The sequence below is a fragment of the Rhipicephalus sanguineus genome, chromosome 8 (assembly GCF_013339695.2).
Source record: "Rhipicephalus sanguineus isolate Rsan-2018 chromosome 8, BIME_Rsan_1.4, whole genome shotgun sequence".
Classification (NCBI taxonomy): domain Eukaryota; kingdom Metazoa; phylum Arthropoda; class Arachnida; order Ixodida; family Ixodidae; genus Rhipicephalus; species Rhipicephalus sanguineus.
Window position 1 is genome coordinate 142898561 of NC_051183.1, and position 20498 is coordinate 142919058.

At 46.1% G+C, this 20498-nt stretch overlaps 2 protein-coding genes across 2 annotated transcripts in view; one reads left to right on the forward strand and one right to left on the reverse strand.

The window, feature by feature from the left end:
- Nucleotides 1-20498, reverse strand: part of LOC119402372 (GAS2-like protein 1) — a 254228-nt gene that overhangs the window by 220837 nt on the left and 12893 nt on the right. The window lies entirely within an intron of this gene.
- Nucleotides 4034-5633, forward strand: LOC119403555 (uncharacterized). The gene is made up of 2 exons (XM_037670484.2): nt 4034-4258; nt 4530-5633. Exons 1-2 carry the CDS (start codon nt 4106-4108, stop codon nt 5631-5633), a joined length of 1257 nt encoding a protein of 418 aa, XP_037526412.2. The 5' UTR covers nt 4034-4105.

Here is a 20498-nt window from a genome sequence, read left to right on the forward strand (position 1 = left end):
AACAGATGTACATAATGTGTACGCTCGGATCGTTACAAAACATACCGTCAGGGCGAGGTTCGCTAAACATCAATTACTTTTGCTTTTTTTATTAGAGCAGGCACATACCTTCACGATAAGAGTGGGATCTGTCATGTATTTATTTTTCTCACCTTCCACGACTGAACCCTCAGGGTAAGTGTGACTTCCGTGCTTTCTTACAACGCTAACCGACAATCACAAGTTACTTCATTTATCATTTTCACACGTGTCTTAGTTGTCGTGCCAACTCGCTGCGGCGTTACTGCGAGGCACGCGCGACGAATTACGTTAAGCTTTCCCAAAAACAAAACAAAAGAAGGGATATTCGAAGGCCGCGTTACACGGAACGCATCTCTATACGGTTGGGAGAGCCTTTTGTTTTTCCTTATCGCCACGTTAACGCGCGTAACCTTCCTCAACGAGGCGTATACAAGACGCGAGCGCCGACGCGTGCCAGCGCAAAGATGAGCGACGGTGCGGAGTCTTTCACGTCACGTAAATAGCCGCATAGTGCAACATGGAACAGGCCTGCTTGAAAAGCAAGCGGCTGTCAAGAAGGCGAGAGTGGCGAGACGGCCGCCGCCGACACGGCCCGTCGGTCATCGGCCTTGGACAGCGCGCCGAGAGGAAGACACAACACGCGCTGCCGCCGAGAGCCGGCTAAAACAAGGCGTACAGACACAACGGCCGCAGAACTGACCAGCGAGCGGACGATGGCTCTACCGGCTTTCAATCAGCATGGAGTGCGCCCGCGGGGACGCGGAACTCGCACTCTCCCGCATACATGCGCAACGAGATAAGAGTTGTAGCAAGCTACGGAAATACGGTGCGGCATTACCATACCGCTGCTCCTGTCTCGCTCGTCATTCTCTTGCCGCTTATCATTCCAGCGAAGGCAACCCAGCGCCACGCCTTACAAAAATCAATTTATTTATTTTCAATACTGCTGCTCTCAGCTGAGAGCGTAGCATTAGGGCTATACAGAAAGTCAGTACAATATAAGAAATGTTTACAGGATAATAAACTATGCAAACTAACGTAGGAAAAAAAAAAGAGGTTTCAATAATATATTACAACAACAAACAGTGGTTACATAAATACATACGATCAACTTGCATACATTTATCAAATCACTCAAGTGGCACTGTGTTAAACACCATTTGTACAATGAAGCAGTAATATCACATCCGATGAAAAGTATTTTCAGACAAAGAAAAGAGGGAATTAGCCTGTATGTTTTCCTAGCTGCGCCAAGAGGTGGCAACCGACAAGTGCTAATGGGAGATAGGAGTAGGCAGTATGACATCCGATTGGGACAATACTAGTTGTGTGTACCTTCAATTTTATTGGCGAATTCCGAGAACGATTTGGTGTTTGGGATAGATGGGTGTAGTTGATTCCATTCCCTAATGGCAAGTGGAAAAAAATGAATGTTTAAAAGTTTCATTACTATATGAATATTCTGTTAGTTTATTTGCGTGCCTTTGACGCGTAAGTCGAGATTCGGAAAACGAAATGTATTTGGACGCGTTTATCCTGAAGTTGTTGTTAAGAATCTGAAACAAAAACTTTAGGCGGGCTTCTTTCGCTCTTTCTGACAGCGTTTTTAGACTGGATGCGCTTAGGAGGTTAGTTGGCGAGTCTGTGCGCCTGTACCTGTTGTGGATAAATCTTATGGCTTTTCTTTGCACTGCTTCCAGTTGTCTTAAGTTAAGTCTTCGTATGCGGGAACCAAACCACATTGGCGTATTCTAAAATCGGTCTTACAAATGTCTTATAGGCGGGCAGCTTAATCGGGGTAGGAGCTAGTTTTAAGCATCTTTTAAGAAAAAATAACTTGCGTAGTGCTGCTGCGGTAATGTTATCGACGTGCTGGGTCCAATTAAGGTCTGCAGTAAGCGTCACACACAAGTATTTATGGTCGTATACTCTAGTCAGTACGGTGCCGTCGACTGCATAAGCGAAGTGGGAAGGATCTTTTCTTTTAGTTGTCGTAATCACGGCGTATTTTTTTACGTTAATTGACATCTGCCATAGCTTACACCACTCGGATATTGTGTTAAGGGAAGCACTCAGAGCAAGGTGGTCTGTATAACTATTTATTTCCTTGTATATAACACAGTCGTCGGCAAAAAGTTTAATGTTAGAATCGATGTTCATTGCAATGTCGTTAATATAGATTAAAAATAGCAACGGTCCAAGAACTGACCCTTGTGGTACGCCTGACGACACAAACAGTTTTTGATGTAGCGTGTTCAAAGAATACAAACTGTTTTCGATTAAGCAAGAAGTCCTTAATCCGACAGGTAAATGGACTGTTACCTAAGACGGCTTCTAATTTTGCGATTAATTTGTTATGACATACACTGTCAAATGCTTTCGAAAAATCTAACAGGACCATATCTGTTTGATTGCGGTTGTTGAGGCTATATGCAACGTCATGTACAACTTCGGTCAATTGTGTAATAGTTGATAAACCATTTAGAAATTCGTGCTGATTGGGAGAAAAAATTGTACTCCTTCAAGGAAAAGTGTGATGTGTTTAAAAATAATGTGTTCTAGCAGTTTACATGATGTACTTGTGAGACATAGAGGCCTATAATTGGATACCATACCTTTATCTCCTGATTTATGTATTGGTATGATTTTAGCTAATTTCCAGTCTGAAGGTAATTTAGCGAGCTGGAAAGACTTCCTAAAAATTAGTCCGAGATACTTACTACTCCATTCCGCGTACCTTTTAAGAAATTCGTTCGGAATGTTATCGGGCCCAATAGATTTCTTGGGATCAATTTTTAACAGCAGGTTCATGATACCGGCATCTGTAATGATTAGGTCATCGATGCTTGTGGTAATGCGCGAACTGACCAAGGGTACATTTTTGTTTTCAACTGTGAATACTGATTGAAAAAAATCGTTAAAGGAATCCGCTTTCTGTTGTTTTTCTTCTGCAGATAGTTGTGCCACTGCCACTCTTCCACTGAAATGTTTCCAGAACCCTACAAGGGTTATTTGCAAGGAAATTCAATAGAGTTACGTTAAAGTAATGATCCTTTGCCGCTTTGGCCTTATCTCGGAGATCAGATTTAGCGCACTACAGTTTTAATGTTATTGAATGGCTTTGGTTATGTTTTGCTGTTTTACGAAGCCGATTCACGCGACGTTTTGAGTGAATAACTTCTCGCGTGATCCATGGGTTTGACCTCTGCTGTTTCCTAATTTTTCGGGGAACATACTTGTCGATACGAAAACATACAATTGATTCAGAATAAACCCATTTTTAGAGTGCCTATAGACTGTCTAAATATACTTTTGCAAGGAACAAATGTTTTTGTTTTTTTTTTAATATTACTACGGGGTTGTCACGCCTGATTGCTGCACCTCAGCCTACGCATTGTTAAAGGGACACTAAAGGCAAATGTTAAGTCGACGTTGATTGTTGAAATAGCGGCCCAGAAACCACGTAGCGCTGCTTTTGTGCCAAGGAAGTGCTTATTTTGAAATAAAATCACGTCTTTAGTGGTCCGCATCGCGTTAGCGCGCTTCAAATCTACCGCCTGAAAATACGACTCTCATACGTCACTGCTGCCGTGCCCAACGTTGCCCGCTTTTACTGCGCGGCCGCCGACACTAGTAGCAGCCCAGCGGAAGTAGCGGGACCCACAGTAGCAACAACGGCGCTGCGGCAAAGACTTGCTCGGATGGGCACATTCAAAGCCTTCACCAAGTTGCGGTTAGTCTCGTAATCCTCAGTACGAAAGTGCAGCGAGCACACACGCAGAGGTTTTGACTGTTTAGCACACTGGCGCAATGGCATTACACTAAGCCACTTCGAGCGTAAGGGTTCATTCCGCGGCACCCAGTGAAAAGACACACCGGTTTCCTTGCTGCAGCACTGGCAACACCTCCTAGACAGCTTTTCAGGCCTGCGCCCAGCGATCTGACGTCATTTCCGCCCGGCCGACACTCGGGGAAGCCGCAGCGGCAGCGAGCGCAGCGTGGGTCGGTTCAGTCACGTTTGTCGTTTGCCGCTGTTGTTTTGCGGCAATTTCATTTCCGTGCGTGATGTTCTAGTGATACGACAATGCCTAATAAGTGTTCTGTGCCGGGATGTACCGGAAACTACAGGACGGGAAAGAAGATACAAGTGTTTTCCTTCCCTAAAGACGGCGACGCTCTCAACAAATGGCTACGCGCCATTCCTAGGAAGGATTTCGTGCCCACGTCGTGCACTAAGGTAAGGATTTGTGATCTTCTTGTCCCAGATCCTCGTTGATTGTACAGGTAGAAGCAATGTGATATGAAATATGGGACCGTGTAGCCGCTGTTCCTTGCTAAGCGCTGACACAGAGTCGATGAGAATCGGCCACAAAATCACGTTCGTAGCAAGGATGGCCGGCGACTCTTTGTTCACACATAGTCGCCTGGGGGTCGTCCGTGGGAGCGCACTTAGTTCTTTTAAAAAGTGTCTTCTCAGATGTTCATGAAACGTTTGTTCGTTTGTGCAGGTGTGCGCGGATCATTTCGACGCTTCATGCATCGAGCGGACGACATCGTACACGGATCCAAGGACAGGAAGAGTTATCGAAGTCGCACTGCCAGTACCGCGGTTACGTCCTGGATCTGTGCCAACGATATTTCCCGGCTGCCCGTCCTACCTTTCAGTATCAGACCACAACACGAGAGAAACACCTGATGCCAAGAGGAGCCGAAAAGAAGCTTCCCAACTCGCCCATGCTGTTGAAGAATCACTGTCGTCATACGAAGCGGAACAGGAAAGAGACCGTTTTTCGTCCCTCGAAGAACTAAAGGCTCGCCTGCAAGTAGTCTCAGTGTCGCCAAAGTGGACTGTGATTCATAAAGAAGAGTGCTTGATGTTTTTGAACATCATCGACTTTCGTGAACCTTGGTTGAATGCGTCATTGACAGTGTTTGAAAACCTCGAAGTCATTGCCTGCTATCAAGGATCACAAATCAAGAACCTTGGTAGCACTGTTGTACCTGACTCAGTTCAAAAAGTAAGTTCCTTGTTGGAAATTTTGAACAACCTTTGCATGCTGTCTGAGGAGCGCTGCAGTTGTCGCCACCTGTCGCTTGCAATACAATCCCTTCTCGACAAATTGGAAGGTAGCATTACTGAAGACAAGAAAGAGGTGGTAAAGTTCATGAAGGAGCAGCTGCTACTGCTTTCTGCAAAGCGTATTCACTACAGCGCACAGGTAATGGTGTTTGCATGCATCTTGCATACAATATCACCACATGCGTACAAGTTTCTGAGAAGAACGAGTGTACTAACCTTGCCGCATCCAAGCACTATTAGAAATGTGTGCCCGTCTATTCAAATGTGCCCACAAATCGATTCATCTGATGCCACTTTCCTTCAGTATGTTTCCCAGAGATTGAAACATCTGCAGCCACATGAACACACTGTGACGCTGATGCTTGACGAGATTCATATCAAGCCTTGTTTAGATTACAAGGGTGGGAACACATGTGGTGCAGCAGTCAATTCGAATGAAGTAGCCACCTCGGTGCATGTATTTATGATACAAAGTCTACTGAGCTCGTTCAAGGAGGTGGCGCACATTCTTCCGGTTAAAACCTTACAGTAGTTATGTACATAGAGGTTGTAGTTAGAAAGCTTATGACGCAAAGTAACTTCACCCAGTTTCTCCGTGGCCTGAACCAAAAGAATGTCGTTCGGCAATTGACACTGCAATGTCTGCTGAGGCTTGAGGACATAAATACGTGTGAAAATGGACACACCTATGATTTCCTCGTCACGCTAGTAGCAAACTGCGCAGCAAACATCATGCTTAACAACTTGTGCAAGCAGAGGAACGATCTCTTACGCATTGGGAAGGAACAGAAGGCAAAAAACAGAAAGGCCCAAATCTTTCTGGAAAAGTGATTTTTCCAGGTGAAGCGCTCTCCACATTTATTTGTGTGAAACTGCACTGAGGTCATTTTATTTCACAGTCCCGACTTGATTTCCTTGTCATACTTCTGTCTGTTGTGCAACGAGCCTTGTTTTCGGTTTGTTTCGTATTTAAATGAGACTACATAGTTTTAAAATCTCTTTTTAAGTGTTCTTGGCATGTCAACGTGTTGTGCTCATTTGCTCACTGAGCTGTCTCAGTGCCTGCTGTGGTAGTTGGAGGGACCATGTTTGGTACCTCGCAGCTATGTATGCTTTTCTTGTGCGCTTTCTGTAGAGATATATTGGTGTGCAATGTGATTTGTGTTTTGGGATTTTTGTGTGACTTTTGTTTTCTAGGACATGCTTGCACCTGTAGCAGCAGTACAATTAGTTTTGTGACTTTGTGTGACTATGGTTCACACTTCAGTCACCAGTGTGTTTTATGTATTGCGACGTTTTGACAAGTGCTTGAATTTACAATATGATGTCTTGTGTGTTACTACTACTGTGATAAATGAATGCAATATTTTCCTCTAACCTACAATTTAAATGGGAGTATGCTCTTCATGTTCCAAAGTTTGGCAATGTTTTTGGTGCAACAATGTGTTATATTTTGTTTTCTTTCATTTTATTGAGATGCAAACTGTGCCTGCTTTGACAAAAGAACAGATAGTTATCTGTGATATGATGTACTATGTCTGCCTCTAATAAGTGCAATAACTTGTTTTCTCTGCCATTCATTCACCCGTTTATGCTGCGCAGTTTTTATGGCAACATCTGTATTATGTACTTTTGGCACATCTTCAGTATGAAGTGAAATATCTTTTTGCTGGCCGCCGTCTATCTGGGCCGAGAACAGTGTGCACTGTGATATTTATGCAGACGGCGCCTGCTTGCGATAAATAAATATATATTATTCCATTCATGATATTCATTATTTCTCGTTACCCTGATAAATCATGTTGACCTGGCGATCTCTTCTGAGCGGTCAGAGGCAGTAGTTCGCGTGAGGAGCGCGCGCGCGGCAAGCGCTCGCAGCCGAGGTAGGCCGGCGCGATGTGACGTCGTCGACGTCACATCACGTGACGCGCAGGCTTGAAAGCTGTCTAGGAGGTGTTGGCACTGGCGTTGTGCACCATTCGGGCATCCGGCAATATCACACGCATGCGGCATTTTGCCGAACTTTCTGTCAGAGCGACTTTCACGAGCGCGCAAAACACGCACGGCAGTACGCGATCCCGAAACTACCACTAAGACGGGCGAGGTACAGTTCGGCGAAAACGGAACCTTTGAACCACGCGCGCCGTTCCCCATGGCAACGCCACGGAGGTTTTGTTTTCCATGAATCAAGCGGAAACGAACAAACAGCATTTTATTACGTCTTTTGATGCTCGGAATGTTCTTTTTTTTACTGCTGCTAGTTTGATTACTAGTGATTTATTGTAGGCCGACTTCCCTACGTCATCGGGATCACTTCGAAAATGTCCCACTCGTGGCGCTCATCATGCGATACATTTAGCTTAATTTCTCGGTAAGTAGGGCACTGCTGTTGATAATATTGCCGTTTTAGAAGTTGTCATACATTGGGCTTTCACTCTGACATAAATTGTTATTTGCCTTTAAGGCCGAACCATATACAGCGTATTTGCCAGCGTTTTCTGACGTTGCGTCCCTCGGCGTCGTCGCATCAACGCCGTCAGAGAGGGCGGCAAACCATATGAAGAGCGTTAACTCAGCGTGGCACAGCGTAACCAGAGGGAATGAACCTGACACCTCGTAAAGCAGTGTACAGTTTCTGTCAATGGACCAACAAGATATACTCCTGATTATAGCTTTTAAGTCTCATTTGCAGTTCTGTGGTGCAAAAAAACGTGTCACAGTGCCACCGAAAAGTTTTTTTTTTTTATTTGACTTGTAGCGCCAGCTATTGGCATTAAGAAGAACCACAAACTTGTAATATATGGCCTCTGAGCTTGAAGCTGCCGTACATCTTTGAGGCCACGTATTCGGCCAATACACTCATTCCTGCTAAGCCTACCGATGAACTTGAGTACGGCTCTCGGAAAGAGTTCAAAGATATCACGAGCACTTTGCTGTCGAAGCTTCTAGGGAACAAGCTAAGTCAAATACAAGCATCAGTTGAGAACTTAAGGACCACACAGTGCGCGGCGACGACTTATTAGATCCGAGGCGGGCGGCAGCCATTTTGGCAGCATCGACGACGCCGTTACGTAGCGGAAGTCGCTGCCAGCCGCACGCTGATTGGTCCTTCATCCATCGAACTGCTTCCGGCGTCGACGCTGCCGCCCGTGATGTCTGGACCGTCCAGAGGTGGACGTTTCGGCCACCGTCACCGGTAGCGTCGACGTCGAGGGACGCCGGCGTACGAAACGCCGGGAAAACGCCGGCAAGAACGCTCTATATGGTTCGGCCTTTAGTGTCCCTTTAACGAGGAACCTGCAGACGTTCGGTGGACGCACTGTCACTGGAACCGGGAGCGGCAAAAGCACAACGAGCGAGAAAGGAGGAGCGGTGCGGAAATACCGCACGGAAATACGGATTTCAAATCGGCGCCAGTATACTGCCGATGACATACAAGCACGCCACAGGCGGGAAGCCTCGCTCTTGACATGCCTTGCACAGCGCTGGCTTGCGCGAGCGAGTTCCTTGGATCGCCCCTCACCGCCAAGGCGTTGAAGTGCGTAAGAGAGAACAGAACGAAGTCCTGGCACAAGAGGACAGCCCACGCTCGGTGCGCAGCAAAGAAGGTATGCGCGATAGGGACGCGTTGGTATCTCTTTGATTTACTATAGCAGTTTTCTGCCCCACTGTACCAGCGATGACACCTTTATGCCACAGGTGTGTTCCATAATCATATCGTGCTATTGGTACGTGAAACTCAAAATATTAATAGGCCTGCCGCCATTTCTTTTTTAAGTGCGGAGCACTTTAGGGGCTTGTCGTCTATTGATGGATCTCTTGTGGCATGATCCCGATCACGGTAAAGCGCTCAATACAGGCCATAACGAAGCTGACAATGCTCAAAACCGGATTAAAATGAACGAACAAGGTCTAAAATAAATAAATAAATAAATAAATAAATAAAATATTAAGCAGAAATAACCAAGTAATCGCAATAATGAACTTAAACCCTGCATGATTACCTCGAACTCATTTGCGTTATCGATGATCTGGTAAACGGAGCAGTGGGGACTCTATGAACGAGGATCGCTGGCTGCCCGCGCTACGCATTTCCACAGGCTCCACAGTAGCGGAGCTGCCAAACGTATTATTTTTTCTTGAGAAACCACTGCACCGATGTACCTGCGCTTGGATCTACACGCACGCACGCAACATCGCACTGGTCCTTGTCGTGCGTACGCATGTATCTTTCTGTGGCAAATACGACTACAGCTGAGGACGCACGTGCGAGTGGAGCGTTTTCGAATGAAACTACCAACAAAGGACGAACATTCCTGTCGCTGAGTTCAAGGGACTCGGCGTTTTAAGTTGTACGGCCGGAAAGCTTTAGCTGGCGGGGCGATCGGAATGCATTGTGCCCACTTTACGACTACCCCGAAACGAAGCACCCGTTTTCGTACTGACAAAGAGCGGCTACCCTTTCGTTCTCGAATGGGGAAGAGAGAGAGAAAAGCTGCAAGGAAGGCCGAACAGGCCTACTCTCAGCGATCAATCTTTTACTGGTACGAGACAGCTTACCGGGCTTCAGGCGTTTTCTCGGCCCTCGCGACATCTTACAAAAGCCCTTACAATTTGGTGCACGTGGTGCAAACATTCCTGGCCCGTCTATCTTCCTCAGCATCAGCGTGGGGTTTCCAGCAGAAAGCACCCGACGCGGAACAAGAAAACACGATGCAGCGCTGGACAATTTCCTTACCAATAATTTTTTTATTCGAAACTTGACCCTCCTGGTTTCCACGCATTCTACAGCGCTCAGAGTGAATCCACTGCTCGCTGATTATCCGCTCTGTTTTTATCCCTTATTTTATATACTGACAGATCATTGCCGACATTACATAATAAGGAAAAAAGGGGATAAAAAGCGAGCACTGCATGTGCTATCTACTTTTACAAAATATGTCAAAATTAACAAAGAATATTTAGACGTTAGACCAACGATGTGGCGTCTTTCTTCTGCCCTCATCAGATGCTTTCTGTAGAATGTCATTTTTTACTATCAGAAATTATAACGAGCTCAAGCAAAGGCTTTACTTAAGCCGAATAATATTTGTTGCTCATGATCAAACGAAAGAGGCACCGAAAAAAAAAATCCAGATCCCATACCAGAGAAAGCGAGAAGTGCAGGTATGTGGAGAAACAGAACTGTTAGACAAATACATGGGCAGTGTCGTAGATACCGGTATGAGTGACAGGAAAGTGGCGGGGGGAGGGGGGGTGAGTTCTGGTTCCTGTGTGGCTTGCATGTAGCGATGAATGCTGTTTCGGTGCTTGCGCAGTTGATTTCTGCTGACGTTTCCGCTCTGTTTATTCCAATTAACTTCACTTTCGAGCAAGAGCTCGAGGTGCGTCTTGTATCTGCTCATTACTGAACAGCGCTACAGGAACACATGTAGGAGAGGACACAGGGACGATCGCCACAGGAACACACAGATTGTCCTTGAGATTGTCCTTGCGTCGTCTCTTGCGTGTGTTCCTGCAGCGCTGTTCAGTAAGAACAAGTTTGCATCAACTAGCTCGAGCAGATGCCCTTTTCAGTCATATTGTATCTGCTGTTTCTCGCTACGTTCATTTCATCATGGAAACATTCCAATCGCGTATGCATATTCGCAATTATTAAAGCGAAATAAGACAGAAACGCATGGTTCGGCCCAAAGTACGCAAAATCCGCATTCCCCGCCGCGGGAGTGTTCGTAACTCGCGTGTATCGGCGCTAGATTGCCTCTCCGACTCAGTTAAAGCAAAAGAAAAAAAGAAAATGTTCGCGAACTGCCTCGGACGAAGGAAATTGAAGCAGCGGGCGGTAAACGATGATGCGACGACGACAGCGCCACTCACCGCCACAGCCGGCACGCACGTCAGGAGAGTCGTTGGCTTCTGTCAATCACTCGCGGCGGCGAACGTATCCGCGGCATGTTATGTAGCACATAAGCTCAGGGGGGAACATTACGCGAACAAAGACGCTAAAATATGTGCGTCCCACGAAGAACAAAACAGTGAAAAAGAAGAAAGCAGCTGAAACAGATAATAGAAAAGAGTCAATGTCCTTGGCCCCTCCGCGAACAGGTAGGAAGAGTGGAAGGACTGGTAAGGTGGGTCCGGCACTATAACTATAATCCGACACACCTGCAAGCAAGCAACAAAAGAGGCGCGTCGCGACGCTGTCGTCGTTTTGTGGACCGCGTGCGGCACTGTTCTGCGGTCGCTTCGACTCGCTTGGAATTTTTCGCCGGCCGGGGCGCGACGAAGTGTTCGGACGGACTTCCCGGGAAAGGGAACGGGAAAGGAGCGTACCGTATTGCCGCGGTATATAGCATGCGCTGTTTGTACGCAGCGCATCGGCTGCGCTTCAATGCATGCGGATTGTCACACATAAAAACACAAAGACATAAACACACGTTCAGTCGCAATACAACCTTCTCAGTCGATGTAGTGATCATCCCCCGCCCAACCCCGAAAGCTTTCTGCACCTCATCTGGCCCACATTTGACCATGCGACGATGTCATCATGTGACGTCACAAATGTGACGTCATACTGTGGCATCACGTGATGATTTCTGCATCACTCGTGTTGACGCCGATGCCGCGGGACGCCGACGGTCAATTTTTGCGTTTGATGAGGCATCTAACGCTTTCGCCCTAACAGTTGCCGCCGCCGAGAGACAAATTGGTAATCCGGGTTCCTGCGCTCATCTTCACCCGTAATCCTGAGAGTACGCAGTTGTCTTGTCTTACATTTGTCATCACAGTCAGCGTCACCTTTCCTCGTTATCGGCGTTGCGCTGTTTTCAGTGGCAGATGTGGACGGCATAGGTGTCAACTTACGTGATCTCTCTATTCATCTCTTTTTATTTATTTATTTATTTATTTTGCGGCTATTTGTAGAAGGCGGTTATTCCCATCCACAACTTACTAACCGTACAACGCACTCCGTGTCTCCGCTCCGACAAGTATTTTTTATTCACGAGAAAATAAGAAAACGAACGAGAGAACCAACAATCAATCAACGACGCGTTGCTCAATCTAACGGCGCCAGAAACAACACACAGGAACGAAAGAGTTTCCGCTTGGATACGTGGTGTGCTTTGGTGAACGAAACGGCGCAAAAATTAACATATACAAAAGAGACATAGACGAACACACTGCGAATCTTACTCGTTCTTAAACAGTACAGTACCAAGAAACCCATGTATCAGCTCTTAAATTTAAAGTGCGCAGACGCAAAGCGAACAACGCTCAAGCAGAGAGACGAAAGGAGAAAATAAAACAATATCAGAGAACAGGCGGAGTGCATCGAAATCCGTAAACCGTAACGTCGTTGACCTAAACGAGTCGAGTGTCGATGGCCTGAAGACAAGCGCTGCGCCCTGCGCTGTCAACGTGCATCCGAGCAGTGAACGAACCGAAAATCCGCTTCCAGAGCCGTCGCGTCAATCACCGTTCGGCAACAACCATTCTGTCAACTCCTTTGCAGACAGCATCGTTTATTTTTGTCATCGCGCTTTGCGGCCTCTCTCCCTCGTCTTTCTCCCCGCTGAGCCAAAGAGCACCAAGGCACTTTCCAACCTCGTTCTTCTCCTCTGGTGCAGCTGTCATGCGTGATTCGCAGCAAAGTTTTGAACGTGCAACAGTGAGATGAACAATGCAGCTGAGTCGCAGGATGTCCGCGGATACGCTTTGCAGGCCATGGAACGCGGAAATGCGTGCATTATTAGAGAGCTTCGCGCTGCTTTACCATAAACCTTTGCGGCACGACGTCCTCATTTGCATAGAGTTTCCTAAAATTAACTAGAGGGGACTCTGGCGATGCGATCGTTCAGCCACCACGGGAATGATGGGTAGTACACGGATTTGCCTAATCTTCGTGCTTACGGCTTCGAACGCACTTGTAGCTTTGTTTATTGATGTCTTTTGGCGTTCGTTTCGGATAAAAGAATGGACCGTTCTGAACTTCGTGACCAGATTTGAATTGTTGAGCCTAAAAAAGTTGAAGTGGTGAAGTGGAACTGCTGACTTTTGCTGAACTTCGTTTTGCGACAAAGCGGACACAGGCGACGCGGAGCCAAACGGAGCCAAAAGAACGGAGTTTAGACAAATCCGAGTACTACCCATCATCATCATTCCCATGCTGGCTGAAGCGCCATGCGTTGCAGCTCTCATAGACACTAGCGCCAGAGTTCCCTCTAGTAAGTATTGTAGGAAACTCTATGCTCGTTTGGAGAAACGAATTACTCTTGCCATTTTTGTGCACTATTGGCAAGACACCACAAACACCGAGCTAACCGTATAAAGATTCTTGTTGCCTAAAGGTCTATTGTATCACTTCTGGTCGAAATATTTTGCTACACACGATCGTTTTGGTGAAGGCGGTACAATGTTTAACGAGACGTTAAACGCCAGCGTGTGTCGGCAGAAATTTCGAAATGTCTTTACCTTCTTAGGAATGCTCGCTGCCAGCAGATAACTATCGCATGTAATTTGAGTGGGTCGTTAAATTCGGTTTATTATAAAACATAGCATGATTGTATAATAATGATACAATTACTTACTGTTTAATTACAATCAAATGCTCTAAAATATGCTATAACTTATTGTAACATTTCCACTAGCTTTAAATTTGTTCTACAGAACTTCGGGATAAAATTTCGTAAATTTAATTCACGCATTTATAAACAGTCAATCATAATGCGCGTCTCACAGGAATAGGTTCCAGTATTCTACGAGTCATTTTGAACTGCTTTGTCTACCAGCTCACCATGTACTTTGTTGTACGTAAACTCTACTTAATACTTATCATTGTCTGATAACGTATTTTGCTCTATCGTCCCCACTTTTTGTTTCCCAATTTCCCCATCTTTTCGTATATTCTCCCGGAGAACGGTCTTAAACTTAGTTTTTTTTTCTTGCATGTGCAAAAACTTAGCCCTTAGGCTTGTTTTGACCGATCAGTGATTTATGTACTGATTACTATTATTATAGATAATAAAGTGTTAAGCTGTATGTGCCAAAACTACGATACGTTTATGAGTAACGCCGTATGTGAGAGACTTCGGATTAGTTCATGACCACCAGAGGTTTTCCAACGAGCAATTTAAATATTTGTACACTTTTGCTTTTCGACTTTCACCCCCTTCGCCAGGGATCGAAACCCAGTACTGCGCGCCATTACGACAGCGGCAGATCTCCCACGACCCATACAGACGATACTTCACAGACTTCGACTGGAAGTAGCGCACACAGTTTTCTGCACGAGATATACCGACCCAACCAACCCGAACGCTGCTCTGGTCATGAAAACTTCAATGTCCGTCACATTCTTCTGGAATGCGTAATGTACAGAAACGAAAGAAGAAACTCGAGAAAAAAAAAAAAAAACTGGCAAGATTGGACAGACGCCCACTCTCATTAGAAAAGTTACTTGGACCTTGACCTCAAAAGCATCTTCAGCAAAAGGCGAACATCTTCCTAAAATACTGCTTAGTGAACACTGCTCTAGATACCCGCTTGTCATGAGCAGATATGTGTAGCTGTTACATGAAGTGATGTTTTATATATTCCGTACGCTGTGTGTTCAGCAAAAGGCGAACATCTTCCTAAAATACTGCTTAGTGAACACTGCTCTAGATACCCGCTTGTCATGAGCAGATATGTGTAGCTGTTACATGAAGTGATGTTTTATATATTCCGTACGCTGTGTGTTCAGCAAAAGGCGAACATCTTCCTAAAATACTGCTTAGTGAACACTGCTCTAGATACCCGCTTGTCATGAGCAGATATGTGTAGCTGTTACATGAAGTGATGTTTTATATATTCCGTACGCTGTGTGTTCAGCAAAAGGCGAACATCTTCCTAAAATACTGCTTAGTGAACACTGCTCTAGATACCCGCTTGTCATGAGCAGATATGTGTAGCTGTTACATGAAGTGATGTTTTATATATTCCGTACGCTGTGTGTTCAGCAAAAGGCGAACATCTTCCTAAAATACTGCTTAGTGAACACTGCTCTAGATACCCGCTTGTCATGAGCAGATATGTGTAGCTGTTACATGAAGTGATGTTTTATATATTCCGTACGCTGTGTGTTCAGCAAAAGGCGAACATATTCCTAAAATACTGCTTAGTGAACACTGCTCTAGATACCCGCTTGTCATGAGCAGATATGTGTAGCTGTTACATGAAGTGATGTTTTATATATTCCGTACGCTGTGTGTTCAGCAAAAGGCGAACATCTTCCTAAAATACTGCTTAGTGAACACTGCTCTAGATACCCGCTTGTCATGAGCAGATATGTGTAGCTGTTACATGAAGTGATGTTTTATATATTCCGTACGCTGTGTGTTCAGCAAAAGGCGAACATATTCCTAAAATACTGCTTAGTGAACACTGCTCTAGATACCCGCTTGTCATGAGCAGATATGTGTAGCTGTTACATGAAGTGATGTTTTATATATTCCGTACGCTGTGTGTTCAGCAAAAGGCGAACATCTTCCTAAAATACTGCTTAGTGAACACTGCTCTAGATACCCGCTTGTCATGAGCAGATATGTGTAGCTGTTACATGAAGTGATGTTTTATATATTCCGTACGCTGTGTGTTCAGCAAAAGGCGAACATCTTCCTAAAATACTGCTTAGTGAACACTGCTCTAGATACCCGCTTGTCATGAGCAGATATGTGTAGCTGTTACATGAAGTGATGTTTTATATATTCCGTACGCTGTGTGTTCAGCAAAAGGCGAACATCTTCCTAAAATACTGCTTAGTGAACACTGCTCTAGATACCCGCTTGTCATGAGCAGATATGTGTAGCTGTTACATGAAGTGATGTTTTATATATTCCGTACGCTGTGTGTTCAGCAAAAGGCGAACATCTTCCTAAAATACTGCTTAGTGAACACTGCTCTAGATACCCGCTTGTCATGAGCAGATATGTGTAGCTGTTACATGAAGTGATGTTTTATATATTCCGTACGCTGTGTGTTCAGCAAAAGGCGAACATATTCCTAAAATACTGCTTAGTGAACACTGCTCTAGATACCCGCTTGTCATGAGCAGATATGTGTAGCTGTTACATGAAGTGATGTTTTATATATTCCGTACGCTGTGTGTTCAGCAAAAGGCGAACATCTTCCTAAAATACTGCTTAGTGAACACTGCTCTAGATACCCGCTTGTCATGAGCAGATATGTGTAGCTGTTACATGAAGTGATGTTTTATATATTCCGTACGCTGTGTGTTCAGCAAAAGGCGAACATATTCCTAAATACTGCTTAGTGAACACTGCTCTAGATACCCGCTTGTCATGAGCAGATATGTGTAGCTGTTACATGAAGTGATGTTTTATATATTCCGTACGCTGTGTGTTCAGCAAAAGGCGAACATCTTCCTAAAATACTGCTTAGTGAACACTGCTCTAGATACCCGCTTGTCATGAGCAGATATGTGTAGCTGTTACATGAAGTGATGTTTTATATATTCCGTACGCTGTGTGTTCAGCAAAAGGCGAACATCTTCCTAAAATACTGCTTAGTGAACACTGCTCTAGATACCCGCTTGTCATGAGCAGATATGTGTAGCTGTTACATGAAGTGATGTTTTATATATTCCGTACGCTGTGTGTTCAGCAAAAGGCGAACATCTTCCTAAAATACTGCTTAGTGAACACTGCTCTAGATACCCGCTTGTCATGAGCAGATATGTGTAGCTGTTACATGAAGTGATGTTTTATATATTCCGTATGCTGTGGGTAGAACTTTGACATAAATGTGTGCGCGTGATCGTTCTATTGCAAAGTGAATTCGTGCAAGCGAACTCTCCGTTGCCACGCCATTTTCTTCGTTCAAGCTTGCTATACGTTATTTTTTCACGTGTTCATTTTTGATCTTGCGTAACCCTTTTTTTTCCGGAGCAGAACTTATAGAAACGGAGTAGGTGACGGGATAAAAACCTCAACCTCAAACTCCTCACTATCAAGCCAATTAGAACAGAAAAAAAAACAGATTTCGCAGGCCATGTTGACGGTAAAACGTATCTCGTGACGCGCATAGGCGTGCGCAGGGCTCGCCATTAGGGGGGAGGGGGGGAGTTCATCGCAGCGCCCCTCCCCCTTACTATGTCAATGTATGGGGCAGATTTTGCGTCCCCCTCCCCCTCTTAAGTGATTAGGGGGGCCGGCCGCCCCCCCTTGCGCACGCCTATGGTGACGCGAAAACACTCCGCACGCAGACGGCCTCAGACACTGTGCCAGACGACTCAATTGACTTGCCCCGTGCAGATTTATGTTCTTTGCAAGCACCTCATTCTGAGTGGGTAAATCGATTGATGCAGACTGCCCGCGTAAAGCTCCGGTACACAATTGTAGGGGCGGCAGTATAGCAGCGGGCGCCGAACAGCTGCTGCCGCCCGCCATTCGGCACAGCGTCATGCCCCGCGCGCCGGCTCATTCCGATAAGCAACACTGACGCGTACGTAGTAAGAGTCACGTGTCGATCAGCAATAAAGCAGAACGAAAGATATCTCATTGGAGCGTGCCCCTCGACTGCGAAGGAGCGAAATGCGTAAGGCGGCAGTTAGTAACAAGAAAAGCGGTTCAGAAACGCGATACTCGCACGGCGTGGATACATGCTACCGATGGTTTCCAAATGTAATCCAGCTTCGCATATTCTGATCTGCATTGCGTTTACCTACATTCAGCGACGGGAATGGCCAAGAGCATCTCCATAGGACATTCTGTAGCATAAAAATGGTGATTCGTAGCAGCTGTCTTCAGTTTCATGGCATGTCGCAAAAACGAGCTACAACAAATGGTTGGGCCCTGATCACTGACCCTGGCTGTGGGACTCGGTTGCCACCACTCTGAAGCGTGCCATCACTTCTACCTTTCTCAAAGTCCCCAACCCCCACCCCAAATTTACATGGCGGGGGTGTTTCGGCAAAAATAAATAATGAAAATAGGTGAATATTTCACATAAAGTCAAGACCTTCAGCCTGTGCCCCCCCCTCCCCTTCCTCCCAAAAAAAATTCCCTGCTACGGCCTGTGGCACCCACTATGTGGCTCTCTTGCTGGTAGCCTGCGAGGCTGCGAAAGGCTGTTTTTACTGTTCCACAGACTCTTGAAGGCCACGTTTCGGAGCAGTTGCTCTCATTTGAAGCACGAATGTAGCAGCTTTAACGAAATGTAGCACATTGGCGCAATTGTAGCGACATTCCCACCTACACATTGCATGCGAGGACAAGAAAGCAGCGCCCATTTATCGACCGCGTAATTACTTCAAACAACGTGCACCTCTGATATATCGCATTCAGTACACACGCACACGCGTTTCCTTCCTCGTAAGCGCGAAGCCACGAAATGCGAGCACGTGACGACAAATCGCTGCAACCGTTGCGGACGCCAATTCGTCAGCTAGAGCTTCAGCGTGAGCCTTCGAGCCATCACGAACACGCATGCGGATACTGGGCCGAGCACGAAGCGAGCGAAACTTAATTCGCGCACGCGGCACGATATCATCGCGCCGCCGGCAATTTCCTCCCGAACGGCTCAAAGCCAGAGGTGCATACCAATCGGAATGGGCTATGCAAATAAACGAACCACTTACATTTTGAACGGTGTCGGGAAAGCATTTGGCGGGCCGAAACCTCCCATTCAAAAGGCACAGAACATCGAAACAGCACGAAAATGCATATAAAAAACCGGAGACCAGGGCTGAAGCGAGAAACCTGTTCCAGAATGCGTGACTCCTAGATAAATTGAGTAAAGCAACCAAGAACGGGGCAATCACTTTCGGCCCATAACGATATATATTAAAGAAACCTTATCGCAGACGCGGTCTCGCCATCACTTTCGTCCGTATCTGTCCGGGGCCAGGGAATATGCAAATTTGAGGCACGCAGGACGAAACTGCCGGATATCGTAATCATTCTTCGCCTAAAAAAGGAAAATATTAATAAAAAAGAACACGCCCGCTGCTTCCACCCCCCACAGAGACCACACGGCTGCCTCGATCGTTCGACCAGCCAAAAAACGGCGGAAGATCACTCAACGAAAAAGAAAAAAAGAAAGAAAATCGCGGCAGCAACACAGATAGACCGGAAACCGGCTTGGTATTCGTCTCCTCTTCCTCGCTTAAAAAATAAGAGATAAGATGGCGGCCGCCAGGAGGAGGTATAGGCGATTAGCACTTTATCAAAGTGGCTAACGAGGTCCCACTGAAAGCGTTCGCGCCCGAGGAAGTGGACCAATGGACCGGGCTCACTGAATAATCGGCTCTTCGTTGCATTTCCGCGCACAGCGACGCCATATGCTCAAGCGGTCAAACAGTGTTGAAAAGCTGTAGCGTGTCGAAAGGTTGAAATTTTCCCTTTATCTGCGCTGCCTTTGTCCAATCCATCAGTGCAGACAAGCCAACCGGACTGTTAACCTAGTTAACCTCTGTGCTATTCAGCAGCTGTCATAGAACGACAAAAGAAAGTAGAGCTAGATAGTCGCTTGAAATTCATCGCAGAAGAGAGTAAGCCGTGCAAACACGGTCGCAATAGAAGAGAACGAGGCAACAAAAACGCCGGCTATCAACTGAAAAGGTCGCACTGCGGCGAAATACACGGTACCCACGAAACTTATAAGCGCATGCGCAGGAGCGATGGCGCCGCCTGCCGATCAGGCACGTGTGCGGGACAGCGCATAATAAGCGAGCTCGAGGTCATTAAGAATCATGATCTTGGTATACTGCGCAGATGGGAACAGAGAAGACGAGAGAGACGGAGACAAGCTGCTTTTTACGTCGTCACTGTTTCCTTCGATCACGAATAGCAGACTTGCCCAATCGTCCACTCATTAAGAATAAAGCGGTTGGGACTGCTTCGCCTTTCCTTACAAGATTTTCTGCTGCTAGACACACGGTTGTGATCATAAACCTTCAGCCTTACAGCTCAATGTTACCCAAATCTGTCTATATCCTAAGCTCGTACAATGCTACTCAACATATCATTCCCGGTGATCAGCTTTCAGATAAACGCACGTGTCAGAACAACGCCGTCTGTTATCCTCGACCAGTGCGTTGAGTTGGCGGCGAAGTTCCAAACCTCTCGCAATAGCGATAGAGAACGGGAACCTAGTTACGGTATAACGCCTTCACTGAATGCAGCATACAGAAGGGGTCGCCACACAGGTCACCCGTCTTCCAAGAAGCCGATGGCGAAATCAAAACTACAGACAGCACGGCAACAGAGCAGGCGTACAGGCAGCCATTGAGGCACGCGAAGAAAGGAGTCGCTCTCCGTAAGCGCCACGGCTGCTTAACAAAACGACGACGATAAACGGAGCGGCCAAAAAAGCGAGAGTACGGACTTCCTGCTTTGGA

Coding starts and splice junctions, on each gene's coding strand:
- LOC119403555 (XM_037670484.2), top strand. CDS start 4,106: ATGCCTAATAAGTGTTCTGTGCCGGGATGTACCGGAAACTACAGGACG. Junction 4,259..4,529: donor TGCCCACGTCGTGCACTAAG/GTAAGGATTTGT, acceptor TCGTTTGTGCAG/GTGTGCGCGGATCATTTCGA.